We start from the raw sequence: 23,228 nt of genomic DNA, 5'->3' as shown, positions 1-23,228 counted from the left end.
TACAGGAAGGACTGTGCAAGATAAGTGTACAGCACAGTGATTAATGAGTAAACAGCCAGCATGAGAAGAAAGATGTTCTGCAGAGACTGATGCTTTAGAAAGATACTTGAACAACTTAAGTGAGCAGAAATCAGAAGAGATCAGAGGACAACAAGCCAGAAAAGCAGAAGCTGACCAAAAGTCAATTAGCTTTTGCATGATGTTTCAATGTTAAAGAATTTAAATCCAATATTCTACACTAAAAACAGCAAGAGACAACCTGTGAAATTACTCACTTCCATATTAACAGGACCAGAGGTTCAAAGGAAAGGATCATGGCACTTCATAGACCTGGACCAACAACTGATGATGCCGACTACTTCTAGAATCCTAGAACTGGTAGATTATTTGGAGGTAACTGAGTGAAAGAAGATGGCGTATGGATTAATTGTCATAAGAGCACAGGACTTTTGGTGGGGTGGAGCTCGTCTATATGGTTTGAATTCTTCTATTTGAATAGTTCTGTACTGGATTAAAGCCCCGAACAGCGCTGCCAAACTAGGAAACATCTGGGAAGTTAACAACACTCAACAACATACTGAGAGAATACCAGAAAGTAGCCTCAAAGGCAGAAGGAATAAAAGAAGCAAAACTATTAATTCAGACAAGGCAGATAATGTGGAAACTAAGAGTAGAGGAACAAACTTTACCAGGACACTTAGATTAGGTCCTGGTGCTATTCAGGCAAATACTAAAGATTTCATTGACAGATAATGGAGGAGTAGTATATGTAATAACAATGTAGAAAGATATGACCTGCTTTGCAGAGAAACAAAAAGCAAATGTGTAAAAATTTGTGATGTATCAAGTCAGTTTAAGTCACAAGTGTATCATTCTAGTGTCACACCACTAGAACTCCACTCCCTTGTATATTTCCTTGGCATTATTCACCACATGGCGTTACACTGAGAAAGCAGAACTGCAGTGTCAGTAGCCAGTCAATCCAGAACATATACATAACGCATGCAGATGGAGACAACAATGTATAAAGGGATACTAGAAAGTACAGATTTATATTAGTCAATGAAGACAAATCAGGCACAATTTGCAACATGCAGAATCTGTTAAATGTCTGTAAGTATACAATTAGATAATGGAGCAAGATGAGCGTGGGCAATAATTATTGATGGGGAGGCCCCTCCAAGAATTTGGTGAGTGGTCAAGGGCAACACTCTCCTACAATATTAATGGAGGAGATGTGGAGATTGAGTGCGGACGGGAGTTGGGACAAGGGATTGGGATGCAGGATCTGGGAGAGAGTTTGGGTGTCAGAGGAGGCTGTGACCTTGGCCAGGGGCACAGAGTTTGGTAGGGGGTATGGTTACAAGAGTAGGGGCAAAGAGTTTGGATTATGTAGGGTAGAAGGGCAGGCAGTTGGGTGCAGGAGGGGTGGTATGCCAGAGGCAGGCTCTAACCAGGAGATACTTATCTGGGCAATTCCTGGCCAGCAGCCAAGCAGGTTCCCTGCAGGCAGCTCAGAGCAGCCAGCCACCAGAGGGTGAGCGGAGGCACAGCATGTGCATCTGCAAGCCCAGAAGGAGGGGAACTGGCCAATGGGAGTTACAAAATCCTGCTGGCCGTGTGCAAAGCCTCCTCTCCCCTTCCCTCCCCCAGGCTTGCAGCTGTTCACAGAAGGAGAGGCCCCCACAGCTAGCTGCTCTGAGCAGTAAGTGGGGGTGGGATAGTCAGGGAACTCCCACTGCACCCACAGGCCAGATCCAGCCCAGCCCTGAGCAAGAAGCTAAAGATGAATGTGGACTCAAGTCACGTTGAGACTAAAACTGATCAGGGATGCTTTATGGTTAACAAAGTCAACCTTTTCACTAGGTGGGAGGGGAGCTGAACCAGAGACATCTTCCAAGCCAACTGATAATACTGTAGTTTAATAAATAAACTAGAATGCGTAACTAACAATATTTCAGAGTAGTAATTCTCTATACATCCTTGTTGATATGCGCGCTCTCTTTTTTTTTTTTTTTTTGACACACATACTCAACTGTAGGCATCATAAATCAGAGAGGCTACCTGTGGAGAGTAAATAACTCATTTTCTAATTGACTTCCTCTTTCAGAAGAGGACAGACATTGCCCTTAGAAGCAAGGGAGTCAATTAACATTTGACAAGACATTACCAAAGGAAGTCTGTTTACCCAAATTACAGCAGGAAGGGGATCGGTCTTGAAAAGGTGCTAAGATATAGGGTCAAAATAGCTGTTTAAATGGACAATACACTATAGAAGATTCAGACTGCTTATCCCTAAATTAAATTAAAAGTCTTACAACATACAATTATGAGATAAGGTAATGTGTAATGAACATCTGTGGTCTGAAACTGATCTAATTTCCAAACATGCTAATGAAGGCTTGATCTCCAGTTCCTAAAGGGCTTATAGAACTATATTTTTTAAGTGTAGTGAATGCTGTAGAGTTCACTCCTTTCTGATGGATTATGCACCAGAATCTCAACTTTCATTAAAAAAATAAGTTTTTAGACCTGACATTTCAAAGCTGACTTTGAAATACGAAAAAACTGCAAACCAATGCAATGGCATCTGCCTGAGTCAGCACAAATCTAGAACAGTAGCTGAGAGGTGTGACTACCTCATGTTTCTCGACCTGGACCACATGGACTTGTCATTCTCTGACCTTGGAAATTACCTTTTCTCAAGGCACCAGGGAATTCACACTGTGGGCGACGTAATCAGAGACACAAAATACGGAAAAGCACATTGTCTGTGGACTTAAGGAGAGAACACCGTTTGCATCAAGGCTAGAGAAGAGGCAATTACAGTAGTTAAGATGCTAGAAGACAGCCTGAGCATGAGCCTTGGATACTGTATGGATGTGTAGCCAAGTCAATTACCTTGAGATCAAAGGCCTCCTACCTCATATTTTAAAAGCTATGGAAACTGAGGTTTACCCACACAGCCTGCTACTTTGGTGAATGACTTCTTCTTGGGCAGTTATATCTTTTACTCCATCATTGGGAGTGTGCACATTGCCTAGCTACATGGTCTTCCTTGAAGCCCCCCCACAGTGGACAAGTACCATTGTGCAATGCTCATACAAGGAACACACAAAAGAATCGTCTTCATCAGTGTTCTCTTTGATGTTTTGCCTAATCCATAATAAATTCCATAAATGTAGTTCCAGAATAAATGTTATGTACACCAAGGCATGTACAGATGTGTACTGTCAGCATGCAAAACGCATGCTAATCAGCTGGGCGGCCGCCCAGGTGCTCAACTGGCAGGAAACACTGGTCTTCAACTTCATCCTAACTTTGACATATCACTACCTTATCACTTGACAGGATAAGAGAATGAGGAAAACTGGCCCAGCATCATGCCACATTTTATCAAAATACCAAAATGAATGTTAGTCAAACAGATCCACATCTATATCAAAGTTAGATTATAGTGTTAGGATTGAAGCATAGTGGGGGAGAAAAAAAACCCAAAAACACAGAAATCCCAAGCAGTGTTTCAGCCACTTACCTGTTGCCTCTTCATCAAAACAAGCAAAAGCATTTCTGATTACGTCTTCTGGATCTGTGCCATTTAACTTCTCACCAAACATTGTAAGGAACATGGTGAAATTTATGGGGCCTGGAGCTTCATTCATCATTGCATCTAGGTATTCATCAGTGGGATTCTTTCCTACAAGTAAATACATCACCTCTTAATATTAAACAGTACTGTATGCATTTATAAATTAGTCTTCTTTCACAACAGAGTTCCAACATATTGAAGTTTTAACAAATTTAAACTACTTGACTTTTTGGAGACAATTATTAACAAGAATGTAACAATTTTGTAACTCAAGAACATTACCAAGGGAAGCCAGCATATCATGCAGGTCTTCTTTGTCAATGAAGCCATCTCTGTTCTGATCAATCATGTTGAAGGCCTCTTTGAATTCCTGAATTTGTGACTGATCAAACATTGCAAATACATTGGAGGTTGCGCGCTGAGGGCGCTTCTTAGTGGTCTTTGTCTTTGCCCTTTTGCTAGACATGTTGATTACTGGATCTGAGGAAGGAGAGGGAGAAGTAAAGACACTTAAGTTTGCAGCAGTCATTTACATACCAGCTGTAATGACAACTTGTTTCAGCTTGCATATAGAAAACTGTTTATCATTCCCGTTCACCAATTCATCACCACAACTCCCTTTCCTAAACAGGAATGAAGAGACAGAAAGGACAACAGCAAGACTGGGGCAGGAGGGGCGACAAACTTGAAAATGGAAAAAAAAAATCCTTGATTGATAAGAGTGTCAACATTCTGGGGGGGAAGATTTTGGTTGTTTGGAGTTGTACAGTGGCAAATGATGTGCTAAGAGGTTTAATGGATTTCTTAATGCCATATAATCATTCACAATGAACTAGCACCTCAGTATATTTACAACACAAATCCAAACTTAACTCTGATCTCTTGTTTTGCTCTGACATAAAAAGATCCTGTAGATGTGTCCTGTCAACACTAAATGTACAATACAGATGGAATATACTTCCAAGGTGTATCAATCACAATCTAACTCCATGGTTTCTATGACAGGTTAGTGTAACAGAAGAATATCTACGCACTGAAAAAAACAACTTGTTTGATATTAAAAAGTAAATGGAGCTTGTACACACTGAAAACTTTAAGGGCAAAGTTGGAGGAACATGGTAAATAAAGTGACAGAGATAGCTGTGTTAGTCTGTATTCTATCAAAACAAAACAAAAATCCATCAAGTAGCACTTTAAAGACTAACGAAATGATTTATTAGGTGATGAGCTTGGTCTGTCCCACGAAAGCTCATCACCTAATGAATCATTTTGTTAGTCTTTAAAGTGCTACTTGACTGCTATTTTGTTTTGATGGTAAATAAAGGTGAGGTAAGGTTACAGATCAGTAGGGAATTGGCTGGATGCAATAACTGATAGTTTCTGGATCTACCATTTGGAAGATGTATTTATTTATTTAAAGTTGCAGTATTGTAAAGAGTATTTTTGCAAGAAGGGAGAGAAGGAAGAGAGGGTAAGTGTAAACTGAGCTCCACTGAAACACTTTCAATCACAAGGGTAACCAGTTTTGTTTAAGGACAACAAGAAGTCTTGTGGCACTTTATAGACTAAAGTCTATAAGGTGCCACAAGACTTCTTGTTGTTCTCGAAGCTACAGATTAACACGGCTACCTCTCTGATATAGTTTTGTTTAGAATTTTCTCTTCCATGCATGCCCTTAAGATGTGTTCCATAGTTTAACTGGAGTGCTACATGGATCTTCAGGAAAGAAGCTCTGCTCCTATAGACCTTGAGGCCCATCAAAGTGAGGCTCCACTCCTGAAGATTTTACTAAGTCCATCAGAGGACTGCTTGCATGGTCAGGAGGGTTATACCCGGCACTGGATATGTAGAAAAAAAAAAAACTCATCCACATGAAAACTTAAAAGAACTTAAGTTTTATAACCAGAAGCATTTGTTAAGTGTTTGACTTAGGCAAGAGTCTCCTACTTCCTTGCTATTTTACCAGACCTCCAAGTGGTTCAGACCCCACAAGTTATATTTTTAATAACGTATGTTTGATTAGCATGACTGATAACTATTGTTTAAATTTATTCTTTCAAAACTTGTGTTCATACAAGACACAAGAACTAATGTGTCCTTCATTAAAAGTGAACATCTAAATATAAACTGCTCGCTCAACAACGAGGAGAAAAGTCTTCTTTAAAGCACTTTTACCAGTTGCCCAAACCAAAAGTTCAAAACAATACTCTCTCAGGGGTCTCAGACTACCAGCCTGCAAGCCATCTCCAGCTGGGGCAGTTGTGCACTCTGGCCCAGGAGTACCTGGGGGCAGAGGGTCTGCAGTTCCCATTCCCCCAAGCCCTGCTCCTTTCTGCCACCACCCCGCAGGCCATCCTGATCCAAAGCAGTTGCACAATTTGGACCAAGAGTATCTGTCCATTACTGTCACCCCAGCCCCACTGCTGTGCTGCCCTCTTCCCCCACATGGCACCCTGACCCCTGAGACCCCCAGTCTTGATGAGCCTGGTGCAGGGCATGGGGGGGAACTGCTGTTGCTGCCCCATGCCAGGACCCCTGGTAATCCCCAACACTATGTGCCCCCAAGTGTTGGGATGTCATGAGGGTAGGGAGGACAGCGCAACAGTGGGAAGGGGTGAGACAGGGATGACAGAAATGGACAGATACTCATGGTCTGAACTGTGCAACTGCCCCAGGATAGCCTGTTGGCTGGGAGTTTGAGACTCTTGCTCTTTGTCTTCACAGCAGAACTGACTCAAGTGATTGACATGCAGGCCTAAGAAGCCAGGTTAGCTGCACTAACCCTAATGTGAGTCCTACCCAAGTTACTGAGCTCTCCCTTGTGCTGCACTCCCACATATATATTCTGATGACATCTAGTGGTAAGTCTACGCTTTGAGGGTTGCACTAAGCTGAACTGATCTATGATTGTTTCCTGGTGAATTGTGAAAGAATTCCACTTAGACACCCAAACAAACTTCAAAGACACCTTCTCGCTGACCTCTCCAAGACAAACCATACCAATTGTGATGTTAATTTTTGAGATACAAACTTAGTGTTTTAGAAATGTATCATAAAATTACTTCACACAAATCAGACAGCTCCGTGACAATGTCTTTTAGTCATTTCCAAAAGGAGTCAGAATCAAGCTTAACTCAAAGGTTCTGTAGACTCTTTGATGCGGCCCATGAAATACTAGAACCATCAAATGAGTTTGCCAAGCTCTATGCAGGGATGTACCTTGGTACAGTCATTTAAAAAAAAAAAAAAATCACTGAGCTCTTTTTTAGGTCCAGAACAACAGGGGTCATAAGAACTTTTTGCCCTCATTTCTCCAGATTACAATAGATATGCAACCTGGTTCTTTGAACTGCAACATTCCAAAACAAAATGTAAATGCAAAAACTTAAAGTCAACTTTACCATGATGGATCATGAATTCTGAGCCTACAAGCGTGCCCACTTGTGTTGGAAACAGCTCTCCTCAGAATTTCACAATTTCTCATTGTCTAATTAGGGGTTATGCTTAACATGAAAACAACCAAAAAAAACAATACATGAACAGTTAAACAATAAATATTTGATCATGCCCTCCTGTTTCTTCTCCCCCATATATGACTGGCTTGGATTTTCACATGGCTCTATATCGCCGGCGGTTCATAAGACAACTAGGTCCATGTGCTTGAAAAGACTGAGTGGGTCTCTTGTCCCTGTTCCATACATGGGCTGAGACTACCTGGAGCACAAAAAACACTTTGCCTTTTAAAACACTAAGTAACTTAACTCCACAGTTCCACAGCACATAGTAATTTGTGGCACTATGCGAGTACAGCACCCAAGCGAAACCAATCAGATCCTAAAAAACAACATTCAACCTGGTTGCTTTATTTGCATCAATCAAATGGCACACTCAAATCTACAATAAAGAAAACAGTTTCATTTCAGAAGCAGGTTAATGTATGCCAGTCTCCTACTAATACCACAATACATAAGACTCACACGAGTGGCCCATTCTACCCCTTACCTTTGGTCATCTCACCCTATCGTACAACCTTCTAATTCGTGAATTACCTTCTTCTGGAGTCAATGCCCCAGGTCGGTGACTAGCGACACATGCTTAGAATGGAATACTTGGCTTTTTCCCTCTCCTTGTCTTACAGCTTCTCTTTTCAGTTCTCGCCATTACTTCCCTTCCACCGCTGCTCTGTCACTCCCCTGACGCTCACCTTCGCCTCTAGCTGCGCTGCCGCGGTGCAGCAAGAGCAGGTTACCTGAACATATAGATTTATGGACGAGTGTCCAGACCTTAACAGACTACAAAAATCCTCCGCACACGAAGCGCAAGCAGAGCGACGCAGCGCTGGCTCATAGCAGCGGCAGGGGGCGGCTCCCTGCCAGGACTTTCTGCCAGCCCCCTTCCCCTCACGCACAGACCACAGCAGCACAATCGCGGGTTTCCGGGGCCCGCCTGAAACGCTTACGCAGGACGCGGGTAACCCCCAACCCTCGGTTCCCAAAGAGGGCTCAGGGCCGGGTCCCCGGAAGAAGGGAGGGGCCCTTGGGAGGGGAGCAGCGCGGACACCGGCCTCTGGCTCCGCTCTGGTCCATTCTTGGGCGGGGCTCAACACAGAGCAACCACGCCCGGCCCGGCCCGGCCCGGCCCTCCCCCCCACTCAGTCGCCAGGCTCCGCCGTTCCCGGCCTGCGCGACGCGGCCTCACCTGGTGACTGTTGCAGCAGCTACTCGAGTCGAAACGGGACTGGCAGAAACCGGCAGCGGCCTCAGCTGTCCCGACACTTCCGGAGAGCGCGATATGGAGCGAACCACTGCCCAGCCAGTGGGGGGCGACGGGTGACGCACGGGGCTAAACCATTCTCAGGGAGAGGGCGTGCCGGCTCAGCCGTGGGTCTCTGGCTTGCGAACCAGCCGGGAGGAGTTGGTTCGGACCGTCAGGCACCCCGCGGAGCAGTCGTGGTACAGTCCGTTCCGCCAGGCGGGGCTACGGAGCACTCGTGCACAGGTAACCCCGCCCCATTGCGCGCTGCCCGCAGAGTTGGGTCAGGAAAGGGGCGGGGCCGTGCTGTCGGAGCAGCCCGGGGCGAGCGAAGGTTCACCGCTGCCTCTGGCGCCCCCTGCGTTGGGGGCGGGCCTAGGCCTCCTGGCCGAGGGGCGTGGCGCTGGGGTGATCCAGTATTCGTGCAGCGCCTCGGCTGTAGACAGACCCGCACGCGTCAGCGCGCGCCCTGGCACCACCAGGCCGCTGGAGCACCGGGGCTCAAACTCATGGCCTATGGTCCATCTATGGCCACAGCAGTTCCAAAATCTGGCCCAGGTGGCGGCTAGCATGTGAATCCCTGTGGCCCTGGGTGGTGGGTCCATCTGTACCCTTCCGCCACCCTTTCAGCTTTTGCCCTACCTCCTCCCCCACCTGCACTGGCCTCTCCCTGACACCAATTGCACCTTCTCCTCCAAGCTCCAGCCTTCCTCAAGGAATGAGAGCCACGAGAAAGCAGAGCGACAGAGAAACCTGCTGTGCATTATCTCCTAAGCCAGGAGCCCAGGGTGCTGGGGTGTTCTGCTTCCCACCACCATTGTGAAGGGGAGTGACCGATCATGGCAGAGCCACTCAGTCTGCTGTGTCACTCCTCTTCCTGAGGGCTCCTGCTGCCATGGTGAATTTGGGGGGACCCAACCTTGATGACTGCCTCAGCCCACCCAGGGCCTCGCAGGCTAACTTGAGTGTGGGGGATTGTCCTTCCATACAATGGAATTCCTAATTTTTCTGAAGTAAAACATGGACAGGATGGCTTTGCACACACCTTCCCTGGACTGCAGGGGTATGTCAGCAGGGACACAGACCTAGCTGCCAGAAGTCATTAGCCCTGCTGTGCAACTGGGGGAAGGAGGAGGTGGTGGGGTGTTTTAAATTGCCTGGGGGCAGGTGTGGGGAGGAAGCTGGGAGATGCATGGGGAAGTATGCCTGGAGATTCTCCTCTCTCCACCTGGAGCTACTGCCAGAGGTGAGTGCCCACTGTCCAGCTAGGAGGATTTGAAGACTGGCTTTGGCCCAAAGGTAAATTGAATTTGGGACCCCAAGTAAAGTGTTGGAAAGTGCCATGCATGGGAACCAATCCAAGTCTAATGTGGCCAGCCTTGTTTGGCGTGGGTATGTTCCCAAGATTTTGGCTCTTGGGAGTGTGTGGGTAGCCAAATGGCTACACTACTTTACTTACACAGGTTCAGTTCATGCCCCTTGCAGTTACAGAACTAAGCTTTACAGTGGGACCTGAGCAGTGTTTCCTGTAAGCGCTGTGCTTATGCAGCTGCTCAGGAGATTCACGTGCTACCCACCTGATTAGCAGAGTGCCCACAGCTAGTTTGTTTGTTTGTCTTTGGTTTTGGTGGTGCTAATTCACATATGCCACAGTGCAATAGTTATAGTGTATCATGATGGAGTTAGTTTGTCAAGGATTTTAATGTGAAAGCACTATATGGTCCATTTTTATTAATTCAAGTTCAGTATTAGCAGCAGGAACAGATCTAGCCTTAAGGGAAAAAGATCTTGTGTTCATGCATATATTCCCAGTAGTAATCAGAGAGAAATACCAGAAATGTTTATCAGCAGCACTATCTCTAAAGAGAATGGTTTTGAGATTTTTCCATGAAGCTTCACTGACTCTTTGAGATAGATGTAAAAGCTCAGACAAGGTAAATCTGTCATGTAAAATCAAGCATTACATTTTTGAATTGGGACTTCATAGAGAACTGGTAAGTCAGTGCAGATGTAAGACTCTACTGAATGAAATGTGTGTGTTGGCCTGCAAGACAGACAACCTCCCACCAGAAACTTTGGTGCGGAATACATAGACTACTACATAGGAGCACTAGATGAGAAATGAGAGTAGGTTAAGATGGTATTATGTCTCCTAAGTTTTTTGACTCCTTGCACAATGTTAAATTCACAGTCAATATTCAAACTGTGCTTCAGTGGCTGAACAAGTAATTTTTTATTTTTGGAAGTGGATTAGTAATGACATCCTCATGACCACAGGCATCTAACTTCAGCTGTTTAGACATTCCTCGCTGGCTTGTTACAAATACATCCAATGCTCTTATATGGTCTTCACAGCCTATGTTGATAACCATGCCTTAAGATGCTGTCATTCTCTTTCATTACAGCAGAGTTAACAGACAGCCTTTAACACAGAACAACAGTAAATAGTAAGTACAGCAGCATCTTTGGAAGCTCCTCAGTGACATCTTCGTGATGAGACGCTTACAGTTTGTACATAATTTTATTCAGTGTAAGAAAGGGAGGCATAAAGGGCAGAAGTAACAAGACCGTTATTTTGCAATAGGCTCTAGAAAACGCAGCACATCAGTTTTGTCAAAATGTAGCTTGTAAGAGAATATTGGCTTCCAGACCTTTATATTAAGACCCATCATAGGGACTGGTATTACACGTTCATCACAACACAGGAGCTTGTGGCAGACGCTGTGTCCTTTATGAAGTGGGAAAACATAATAGGTGGTATTGGTATTTTTGCACCTTTATGCTTGACACTAGTCTATACTGCAAAAGAAAAAAATTCCCCTTTTGGAATAAAGAATAAAACTGATTTTTGGAGCTTTGTGAGCAACATGTTTGTCCCTTTTTGGGGAGTGGGAAAGAATTTTTCCCTCAGTGCCAGGCTGGCCTCAGCAAGTGGGCTTTGCCAACTTCCCCAGTGCTGCCAAAGGACTTAATGGATAAATTGGTTGTAAGCCCATTTTGTTGCACCTTGGCAGGTAACAAGTGCAGCTCATCATTAATAGACAGTCCGATTTCCCAAAAAAATCAGAACTGGAAGTAGATTGGAGACATTTAAAGGAACTGAGGAAGGGTGTTGGGGTTCCTAATATCTGACAGCAAGGGAACAAGCCCTCCATCCTCACTGCTAATCCTTATACCAGGGGAGGATACTGAGGGTCCACAAAACAATCCTAGAACCAGCTTAAATAGGCACCCGATGGAACGTATTACAAAGGAAAAATCACATGCAAGGAAGCTGGTGATGTGCACATACAAGAAATGTAACAGCTGATTAACTTTTGCAGCCTACTGCTCAGAACAGCAGCATAAGTACTTTATTGATGAATTTATCAAACAAGCAAGGCCATTATCAACATAATCATATTAAGAATAGAAAAAAGTTCTAACCATGCGACAGTTGCACATAAAATCCAAGGGCCTGTATAGCAACAGTATATCCTTTTTTACAATGCAGGCATTGTAATGCTACTGTGTACAACTCCATATAGAAAAAAATTAATGGCTCCGAATAGAATGGGAAGAGAAGGAAGCTAGAACAATGGAAAAGGGTCTCAGAGGGGTAGCCATCTTAGTCTGTATATTCACAAAACAAAGCTAGCAGTCTTGTAGCACCTTAAAGAGTAAATTTTACTTAATAGGCTTTCCTGGATAAGACCACTACAGGACTGCTTGCTTTGTTCTGTGACCATGGAAAGGAAATGTGACCCCTGCTACTGAATGATCAGGATCATGCTTGTCTTATTTTTTTCCTATCCCTGTTCTCCAAGTTACAATATTTCAAATACTCACACTTGTAATAAAGGAAAGTAAAGGCTAATCAGCGTGCACACACACACAAAATTATGAAAGCTTTGCACACCAGCAGCACAGTGTAGGCAAGAAAGAATTAATTGTTGTGCAACTGTAATAATCTTCCCTGCCCATTTTGTTTATGGGCATCAGCCAGACTTCCCTTCAGAGACAAACTTAATTCTCAGTGTTAAAATTTAAGTACCTGTACTTTTCACATTATAAATCTGAGTATTGCTGACTCATTTAAATGTAAATAATTTGTACTTGGATGAAACAAGTGCTTTACAAACTGAATTCAGTGTAATATCTTGAGTCTCAACCAGATAAAGAGTAGGCACATATGCTTTTCATAATGAAGACATTTAGTAACAAGAAATTGTCACTCTTGACAAAGCTGTTTGAGGTATTTTATTTATATAGCAATCTTTATTTCAAAAGGACTTTTATTACAAAAGATGTAAAAATCCAGCTAAACCAGAAATATTGAGACTTTTTTCCTGGGCCTTCAAATTCATTGGTCTTTGTCCCCAGATGCTTTTCATTACAATATCAACCCCCAAATCCAGTCTAATTACACAGGTGCAAATGTGCCAGAATGGTGTGGAATAGATAAATACTCTGAGAAAAGCAAAAGCTGTAAAAGCTGGATGCATGCAACAGGTTCTACCAGGAAAAAAACCTCAAAATAAATGCAAGTGAAAACTAGAGCTGTCTGCAGATGTCTGAAATTTTGTTCAATCATCTTTGTCTTTTGCTCCATGTTTAAGGATGCGTGTGAATTCAATGTAATTGAAATTTCCCTTTTTGTCAATTGGTGCCTCTCTATACAACTCGTCTACTTCTTCATCTGTAAATCTGTCTCCCATTGTTGTCAGCAGCTCTCTCAAGTAGTCTTCTTGAATGAACCCTGGAATATAATATACATAGCAAATCAGGATAAAAACCAAAAAAGTTCTTACTGGCTCTTGAAATAGAATTTCTAGTTTGGACTTAAATCATTTGAATATATAAATAGGCACCACACATCTACTGCTTAAGAAATACAGCTTATTTAAGCATTAACTCCAGGGAGAAGGAAGACACAAAGCTATCAATATAAGACTACAGGATGCGAAAGTTAAATTCTGTAGTTCCATTTAATACTAGACCTGGATTATTTTAATTTCCAACTTGTTTAATTACGCAACCCACGATTATAATGAAGTCTCATGCCTCAGAGTCAAGCTGGAGCACTACAATAGGATCATATCATCTACACTTTCCAGCTAGCTCTGACACTTAAGATAACAGCTTGATCAGTTACATTCTGCATGACAGCCTCTCATACCTTTTTCCACACACAATGCTTCTGGAACGTCCATGGCAAGAAGTGAACCCAAGTTACAGCAAAACAGACCACACAGAAAATGGCATATTTCTATTGTTTTCCACTCAAAATATATGTGAAAGTCTACATGGAGGTTTGAACAGACTGTATTCACTTGTTTTAAAACTGCTGAGCATAGAGGTCTGCTCATAAATAATGGTTAATCTAATTTAGTTTAAATGTCAAGGCCAAAAGAGGTGCAAAAATACAAACATACCTGAAACATTAAGATGTTAGCACCAATTCAACAACAAATTGCAAGCCACAGGTTCCCAAACTTTGACACAGCATGGACTACAAATTTAGAGTTATAGGCAGTCTCCCCTCACTTATGTGAGCACTCTCTCCTCCTCCCACTGTGTTGAAACACCATGACAATGGCAATAGTTTTTTCTTCCATCAAAAATTAGATTTTACACAATTTTTTAAATACAGTTTAACACGAGGAAATAAGGAGCTATAAGTGTTAGAAGGCAACTCTGCAAACCACCAGCAAGATTTCTGTGGGCAACAACTGGTGTCCAATTAACCACCTACTGGTTGAACCTCTCATCCTGCATCCATGGGACATGACCAGAGCCAGACGAGAGAATTTACCGGATGACAGGAGGTCAATAGTTTCGAGCACATTATAACACTTCTACTGTTTAGTGGGCTCTTGGGAGACATCTGGGGTAAATTACAGCTGAACAGCACAAAACACTGATAACAAGGACTGGTGGCTGTAAACAAACTTTATAGGACCACAGGAAACTTGCCCCTACCCATGATAAGTGTTTGTCCAGCTAAATAAAATCATGCCAGATTATGGAGTTCACTGGATGAGAATGTTCTGGATTAGAAATTCAACCTGCAGTAACTACTGCCCCAAGCTTTTAAAGAAATTTGAGACAGACATAATGACAATATATTTGTTTCTGAATGGCTCTACCTGGCTGTATGGACCTGCTGGTGCACACTATAAATTCCCTGGTGCACATTAATATAGTTCAACACACAAATGGATGCGTACTGCACATTAGCATAATCCACAAGGGGAAATACATTAGGATTTACATCCCTGCAGACATGCATTAAAGCACCATGTCGAGTTTGTAGACAAATCTTTAGAAGCCCTTAATAAATTCAATAATTTACATTAGTTCATTATGCATTTACAGTCATGGCTGAATAACAAAATCCTTTTCATGAAGATTCAAAAACAGGCAACCCTGAATTGATATTTCACCTACATACCAGTTGCTTCTTCATCAAAGCAAGCAAAAGCATTTCTGATCACATCCTCTGGATCTGTGCCATTTAGTTTTTCACCAAACATTGTAAGGAACATAGTGAAGTTTATCGGACCTGGAGCTTCATTCATCATTGCATCTAGGTATTCATCAGTGGGATTCTTTCCTACAATTGAAGTGTTCACATTTTAAAATCATAATGTATTAATTCATCCACCAAATGTTTGTTAATTTATACAGGTACCAAAAACTTTCATAAAGCAGCTCCAAAGTGTATGAAAAGTTAACAGCCATGCTATTGTGATAATTGTCAGTTAATATACTTCTATATCACATGACTGTCAGAGAAAGATGCTGGAGAAATAAACGTTACCAAGGGAAGCCAGCATATCATGCAGGTCTTCTTTGTCAATGAAGCCATCTCTGTTCTGATCAATCATGTTGAAGGCCTCTTTGAATTCCTGAATTTGTGACTGATCAAACATTGCAAATACATTGGAGGTTGCGCGCTGAGGGCGCTTCTTAGTGGTCTTTGTCTTTGCCCTTTTGCTAGACATGATGGCAGTTGGATTCTATGGGAGAAAAAAAACGATTAAGGAGTAGGAAATTAAACAGACTAACAATTAGAGTTGTGTATTAAACTAGATCATGGTTTCTTTTAAAAGAATTTGAATGCTGGTTAACATGGAAACATACAAATATGCACACATTTACCATCCACCTTGCTGTATATTCTTTTGTTAGAAGCTTAACTGCGATGCCGTGTACTGACTCTTTGGGATTCAGAAAAAAAACCCTTGTAGGTTGACAGAAGACTGCATAAAGCTGGTCCTTGAAAAGAAGCCCCCAATACCTTTGTCTCCATACTGCAGTGCATTAATCAAGTCCTGAGCAGTTGAACATTGGATATGGCAGGTGCAGATATCTTGCTAACCTGGCAGTTAGAACCACATATTCTGCTTATATTGCCAAATATGTGGAAAAGATGGTTATCTTTTAAAGTTAATTTATTTGGTTCTCTCTCCCCTTACTCTGCAGATTTTCCTCCCAAGCAACAGAACGTCACCATCATGCAAATGCGTCTGTCCACCACCTGGGAAGGCTTGTGGGAGGTTGCTGTGAGCAGCTTTGGCAGGGTGAAAGGGGGTTGGGCAGCAGGAATTAGTCCCATCAGTAGCAGCAGTGATGGCTCTGAGCCGTGTCTTCCCTTCCCACCAAGAGAGACCGGAGGGCCCAGGGAGGTGCTGGGGGGAGAGATGAGAGAGTAGGAGTGGGAGGTGCTTGAGGGGGAGTCAGTAGCAGCAGACAGAGCTCAGCTCTGAGAGGAACCTTGCCTCCCCACCATGGGCTGGCTAGGTGGCTCCCCGACCCCTTGGAAAATATGGGGGTTGGTGATCCTGCTGAGCAAGAGGCACAGCCCCCTAGTATTATCTGAAGAACATAAAGACTCAGTCCAAGACCAGAGAGAGTGACTTAGGTTTCTGTTTGAGTTAGGTGGTTGAGAACAAAAGCACAGCATCCCAGGAAAATTCTGTGTTGAAAGTCCTTTCAGGATCACCAGAGGGTCTGATGTATGTTGCTTGGGAGTCTGGGCTTAGCTACGACACAATGCACTGAAGAGGCCTGAACTAATAGCATCATCAAAAGGTATGTTCAGAACCATGAAATTACTTCATTGAAGGGACAGCCTAGTGCACACTGAAAAGCAAGACAGTTTCAGGTACTACACAAGTCTATACTTTTACAATACTCTTTTTTTTTTTTTAAAAAAAAAAAAAAAAAAGTCAACCAAGTGTGAAACAAGGGAAACTGATAAAATTGGTAAAACAGCAAAAATGACTGCATGAAGTATTTTTCAAATGTGCAAGGAAGAGTAACCTCAGACATTACAACTAACATTTAGTAATACACTTTAAGCTGGTGTAATTAACAAAACACTGGAACTCATCCACTAGCTTGAAACTTAACTACTATGGTCTCAATTCTGCACTGGGATCCAAAGGTAGATCTTCATGCCATAGGGTCACCTGTTGATTTCAGATCTGTCCAAACAGCTCCAGTGGCAGAACTGGGGACTTACCATTTAGTTAAAGATTTGGAGACAAAGGAATTTAAATATTTGTAACAACTATTATAACAGAGTAATATCTCTTTTCCAAATTATTTACTTTTGGCAGCCACTCTGTATAGATTAGGTCTCAATTTACCCCATATAATAAATTTCATCCTTCACACAGCAAAAGAGAAGCACTTTGGCAACTATAAATGACTGTAAAGCCAAAAAAAAAATTGTAACAAACTCAAGAGTAGGTGTACTTTGAAAATATTTTAAATCAATTCATTTCAAAAAATAATTGAGCTGTTAGTGTCCCACTTACCTATATTACTGTCCATATCAACAGGGATTTGGATTTAATAAATCTTACAAAAAACACAGATAGTTCAAAAGCAAACTACAAGCTAAAGCACCCTGTAGAACTCTTGTAGCATACTTAAACTGTGTTTTATTATATGCCATAAATTTCTTTGCTCATAAAAAAGTAGCATCAGCCTGAACAACTGCAATTAAGTGTCCAAGAGGTCTTTAGCATCAGCTTATGGTTTGGAACATCAACATTAAGCTAATTTGCAATATAGTCAAAAGCTGACTTTCAAAACATGCTACTTGTACAATTAATTGCACCTCTGAAAAGAGCTAATCAATTAATCTCAAAAATAGTATCCCTTATTGCTTAGAAGGTTACCTTGGAGAGAAGTCAGTGAATCCAAAATGAAAAGCAATTAAAGGAGAGGAAAATTTTAGTTTATTTGAAAAGTGAACTGAAGTTAACTAAATATAGCTAAGCAACTGCCATACACAAGCAATCAGAATTCAAGTTGGTAAATCAAACAGTTAAATCAAAGGGATTGTCCCAATTCTTTGTCCATTAAGAATTATTTTACCTTGTTTTCCATCCAAAAGCGAGCAAGCACTTTACTAAGTCTGAAGATGGTACAGAGCAAACACTGCGTGTTATATTCTTTCCAATACATCTACAAATAGCATTACTGATTTCATGCACTGATTAATTCTCCACTTTTAAAACTTACGTTTCACATATAATATTCTTCTGACATACGAAAAACAAATTGCTATGCCCAGAACTAAAAATAACCAACAAAGGTCAACTGCACGTCACCCAGCAACACTCTTCAATACACTGTCAAAAAACAATCTTCCTAAACAAGGAATAATAATAAATCATGTTTTTTTGTGTGTGTTTTGTGAAAATACAGACTAACACAGCTATGTCTAGATTGTGGAGAACTGTCAGCAAAAGATTTGCATATCTCCTGCTGACGGTTATGTCCAGAGACGCTTTCCCAACATATGGTGCATCCACGTGGGGCCAAATGTTGGGAAAACCCCCTCTGCTAACACATCTCTTCTTCCTCGTGGAACAAGGATGACCAGGATGTTGGCAGAAGGCTCCCCAAGCAGCAGACTTCTGTCAGGAGACATCTGAGCTCCCAACAGAAGCCGGCAATCTAGACATAGCCTGAGAGCATTCCCCAAATAAAGTATTCTGTGTACAATGAAAACAATTTTTCAGTTTTAAATGCCAATAAATCCATTTGAATTCTGAAATAACAGCTCACAATAAGTAAAACAAATAAACTAACAAGCTGCTTTTGAGACTGGAGAAAGATTTAAAATCTTAAATTGGACATACTTTAGGTAGTAAGCCAGTATCAACTAATCTTTATAACCTCAACCACCACCCAGATTTGCTGCTAGGAAGAACAGGGTCCTGCTCTCAGTGCTTGTTATAGTGACAATCCCCTTATCTGAAGTTTTTCAATACACCCTGATAATTGAATGTACACTGTAAGGTAAGGGGCTATGCAAATCAAAACTGACTCCCTGTCACTCTCCTACAACTCTATTGTGAATACAACAAGGAACCTGGTGGCACCTTAAAGACTAACAATTGTATTGACATAAGCTTTCAAGAGCTGTATCTGATGAAGTTACAATTCATGAAAGCTTGACACAATAAAACTGCTAGACTTTAAAAGATGCCACTGGACTTGTTTGTGCTGAAAAAGCCTAACATGGCTGCCTCTGAAATCTGTCATGAATGTAGAAAAAGAAAATAGACTATTGCAGATAGAGGTGAATCTATCAAGAAACAAAACAAAAAAAGCCCATATATTGTTCAATTTAGGAAATAAAATGTCAATTTCAGATATGCAATTCTAGCTGCAGTATTTGCATAGCTAAAAATCGACATATCGGAATCAACTTATTTTCCTAGTGAAGACCTAGCCTCTATGCTCTCATGTCAACCTTCCTTACTCCACATGACAGCAAGGAGCACAACGGTTGACTGCAGAGCCCACAGAGATTGATTCTGTTGTGTCTTCCCCAGGCATGCAAAAAAATCAAACTCTGGAAGATCAACCCTGACTGGGTCAATCTTATGCTTAGTACAGAAGACTCCTTAAACAGGTTAAGTTTAAGCTGAAAATGAAGAAAAGCGTCTACCTACAACTGAACAGAACAAGAAGGGAATAATCCTGCAGTGGTACAACATGGAATAGAAACATTTAGAAAGTTTCTCATTGAGGTAAAATGCCTAATATTCTTCATCACTGAGAGACTGTAAATGCCAACCTAAACAATGACCTGCAAAACTAACATACTGGTAATTTGCAGTCTGTTGTTCAAAACAAAGAGGACATCCAACAGATGTTATCACCAGCAGTGAGATTACTTAAGAACTGTAATCAAAAAATAATGGTTTAAGAGATCAAAATAATTCCAGTTGTAAATTATCAATTTCTGTATTGCAGTTATTCCTAGAAACCTTAGCTCCTGTGTGCAAGGCACTATAGAAACATAAGATGAATGTCCCAGCCCCGAATCTCTCTCAATCCTGTATTTTCAACATGCCTTAAAATTATGAATCTCGAGAGGGATGATTTTGGATCCTGATTTTACTTTTTCCTATTTACAAAGCAAAGGAACATATGCCAGTGCAAAAATAAATACAGTATTTGCATAAAACTGAACTGGATCTAGTTTTTGTTACAAAACTTGATGCTTTGAATGAGCTAGACCCTGTTTGGGAACCATACAAAAATGTTTTAGTAGAATCAAACTCATACTTATTCGAGAGTTTGTTGGCTTGCACAAAACATTTAGGCAAATTTTTGCAGAGATTCTGGGACTGGTGCAGACACATCTAACAGACAGCAAGTGCAGCCATTGTACTAAAGCTATGGTGATCATTTAGCCATCCTATGTGGTTAGTGCCATTACCTGAAATATCAAAATAGCTATAAAAACAGGTACCATCTATATAGTAAGATTCTAAGAGCATCACTGTTCTGTACATCACTCTGCAGGATATGTCTGTTGAGTTAGTATGAAGGGATGGAAACAGACATAGGAATGGCGGAGAGCTCATCAGCTTCACACAGTTACCACTCAATTTTTAAGTCCTCTGCTATTCTGAATTTACAAATTACACCTATGTGGTGTACAGCTGCAGTGGGGCAGATAGCTATATCACTCCAGATCACTCTGACATGAAAGGTAACTCAGCCATATCACACTCCACTACTCCCAATACTTTGCAGCTAATTTGCAAGCAGCAACATCATTGGTTGCATGAAGAGGACTGCTCAGCCACAAAACCTGTGAAACAACTGGCTTTCGACTATTATAATACAAATAAATTACTGAAGAACAGTAAATCATCAAGCAGCAACATCATTGGTTGCATGAAGAGGACTGCTCAGCCACAAAACCTGTGAAACAACTGGCTTTCAACTATTATAATACAAATAAATTACTGAAGAACAGTAAATCATCAAGCAGCAACATCATTGGTTGCATGAAGAGGACTGCTCAGCCACAAAACCTGTGAAACAACTGGCTTTCAACTATTATAATACAAATAAATTACTGAAGAACAGTAAATCATCTTGCTCTTCCACATCTGAGGAAAAAATGTAAAACCTAGCGACTAGAGTATAGGGGATTAGAAATAAGCTTTTTGTTTCTACAGAACTGGTATGAATCAGATTGTGACAAATGGTTAGGTAGTGATCAAAAGTGACTGCCTTCTTTTAGCTCTGACAACATATGGGATTCACAACAAAAAGCAATCTGGTTTCTGATATGTTCCCATCACTACTGTCAGTGTTTCCCGTTGTCGCCACATGAAGGTCAATGACTGAATGCTACATTTTAATATGCTCATTACCCTACTATTTGGGAATGCCAGTAAATTAAAAAACATCCTCTCCTATTACCTTCTCAGTGATCAGCTTCCTAAACAGCTCTGGCCTTGTTCTCTGAACCCTTAATCACGTTGGCATCACATTTATCTCAGTATACTTTAATTCCAAAAACTCAAAGGGAATGTCATCACATTTTATTTTGTACTTGTAAGAATACACATTTTAATGAACCAGACGATGGGAACAGGATCTGACTCAATTTCCTGTGCCAATGTAGAGGGTCACAGATCATTTACACATACATTAAGCTAAAAATTAAGACACCGGTTTAAACATTTTAGACAGGAAGAATGGTCTGGCAATGAGGGCATTAAGTTTGAGCTCAGAAGACTGAAGTTCAATTCCTTGTGAGACCATGAGCAAGTCATCTAGCCGTTCTATGCCCCAGTTCCCCATTTTAGAAGTGGTAATAATTAACAGACAACAGTAATTATTCAGCACAAATACATTAAAGTGCTACATTTCTGCTGCTTAAAGACTAGCAGAATGATTTATTTGGTGATGAGCTTTCCTGGGACAGACCCACTTCACCAGAACAATTTCATTTCCAATACAGACTGACATTTATAAATGAATTGATCTGATGAAGTGGATCTGCCCCACGAAAGCTGATGACCAAATAAATCATTTTGTTAGTCTTTAAAGTGCTACATTTTTCTGCTGCTTTGTTTCGTTGGAGTACAGACTAACACTGCTACCTACCTCTCTGTTAGTATTCTACATTAAAGACTGTGAAGCAAACAGACAATATGTGATGGGGACCATAGCTCAAGGTAATACCCGGACATTGTGTGTGTTAACTAGTCAAAAACATAACATCACACCTCTTCTAAATTTATTTAGCTATTCTGATTGTTTGACAATTTGGCTGTCCACATACTGGAAAAGGAAAATCACAATTAGAAACTCATTACATGGCTGGATTTCTTTAACCTGAATCACCATCGAGGATGCACTGCTGAAACATGACCTCTGGAACAATAAACGACAATATGTGCTCTTAATCTGAGCATGCATTCCTCATTGGTTATTTTGTCTACTACTTGGCCATCTTTATACATCTTGCATTGACAAAAAATACAGTATTTCAGGTTTACAAAAATTACAGGAGAATCATCATCCCAGACAGAGTCTAGAGTACCATGAAAAACAAACTTTACTCAGATGTACATTTTTTATGATGTTATTTATATGCGGCTCACCCCATGCAAGTTTTGCAAGGTGGTGTTGAAACAGCCTACGTTTTTAAGTATCTGCATCTCTTTCCAACCGAGCTATTTTGTAAACTTTTTAAGTCAGTTATATTGAGACGTTCAAAGGTAGCCGTGGTCACCAGATAAAAGACAGGAAAAAAAGAGTCAGCCTGGTTGCGGAGTGCAAGTGTATCATTTCTCAGCCACTAGGCGAAGTGGGCGCAAATGGAGAACTCAGCATTAAACCAGCCGGGGTGGCTTCCTGCCATGGCTGTCTGCAGCCGTTTCCTTTCCCTGGGCGCTGCCCAGCTCGGTCGCGTCCCTCGCCAGATTCCTTACGACTACCAAACCCAACGGGGTTTTGGAAAGAGCGTCCGCCACCGGTCACCTCGTCAAACGCCACGACCCCGCGCGCCCCCGGCGCAGCCCCAGAGCAACTCGCGTCTGTAAAGGGCCAGCGAAGACGAGGCGAGCCCGCCAGCCTCCCCCCACCTCGGAAGGGCCGCTCAGCCCGCCTGCGACCTGCTCGCCAACCCTCCTCCCCCACTTGCGCAACGGCTGCAACTTTGCCCGCGAACCCCACCCAGGCCTGCCCCTCGGTAACAGCCTGCAGCCGCCAGTGCCCACAGCGGTGGCCGGACACAGCCTCCCGCCCAGGCCGCGGACTTGGACCCAGGAGACCCTGGAATTAGCCCCTCACCTGGCGGCTACAGCAACTCGGATCAGAACGGGAGTGGCAAAAACCAGCGGCGCTCCCAGCTACCCCGACACTTCCGGAGACGGCGGCGTGGAGCGAACCACCGCCCAGCCAGAGAGGGGGAGGAGTACAGACTAAACCATTGGTGGGGAGAACGCGTCAGTCAAGCCCTGGGCGGCGCCGCCTCAAGGCAGACACCTGGCATGAGAGCGCAGCTGCTCACCACCCGCGTCTGAGGGCATTGGTTAGACCCTCGTTCCCTGTCCTGTGATGTGAT

General features: G+C 42.2%; 2 protein-coding genes across 9 annotated transcripts in view; both read right to left on the bottom strand.

The window, feature by feature from the left end:
* The window catches only part of LOC142009391 (myosin regulatory light chain 2, smooth muscle minor isoform-like), a 32,327-nt gene extending 23,634 nt beyond the window's left edge, over positions 1-8,693 (bottom strand). For 4 of the 7 annotated variants that reach the window (XR_012644454.1, XR_012644455.1, XR_012644453.1 and 1 more), the window contains exons 1-3: positions 6,991-7,051; positions 3,872-4,069; positions 3,536-3,697 (exon numbers count right to left, since the gene is read on the bottom strand). Coding sequence is in view for 1 of the 7 variants with exons in the window: in XM_074987381.1 (XP_074843482.1) it covers positions 3,536-3,697; positions 3,872-4,069; positions 6,991-7,003 (373 nt within the window). In the remaining 6 variants the exon portion in view is untranslated. Of the gene's footprint in view, positions 1-3,535; positions 3,698-3,871; positions 4,070-6,990; positions 7,052-7,638; positions 7,839-8,048; positions 8,171-8,287 lie in introns of those variants that run through there. The other 3 variants (XR_012644457.1, XR_012644456.1, XR_012644458.1) reach the window with 3 other exon arrangements.
* A 2,958-nt stretch (positions 8,694-11,651) lies between these two features.
* LOC142009390 (myosin regulatory light chain 2, smooth muscle minor isoform) lies at positions 11,652-23,104 on the bottom strand. 2 transcript variants are annotated; one of them, XM_074987380.1, is made up of 4 exons: positions 22,955-23,104; positions 15,144-15,342; positions 14,775-14,936; positions 11,652-13,079 (listed from the first exon to the last, which is right to left on the bottom strand). In XM_074987380.1, the coding sequence occupies exons 2-4, from the start codon at positions 15,325-15,327 to the stop codon at positions 12,907-12,909; spliced, it is 519 nt and encodes a 172-aa protein (XP_074843481.1). In that variant the 5' UTR covers positions 15,328-15,342; positions 22,955-23,104; the 3' UTR covers positions 11,652-12,906. The 2 variants fall into 2 exon arrangements, with proteins under 2 accessions (XP_074843481.1, XP_074843480.1); XM_074987379.1 differs by lacking the exon at positions 22,955-23,104 and adding an exon at positions 17,714-17,798.
* Positions 23,105-23,228: the final 124 nt, after the last annotated feature.

This window comes from Carettochelys insculpta, chromosome 2, assembly GCF_033958435.1.
Source record: "Carettochelys insculpta isolate YL-2023 chromosome 2, ASM3395843v1, whole genome shotgun sequence".
Lineage (NCBI taxonomy): Eukaryota > Metazoa > Chordata > Testudines > Carettochelyidae > Carettochelys > Carettochelys insculpta.
This window is presented reverse-complemented; position numbering and strand designations above follow the sequence as displayed.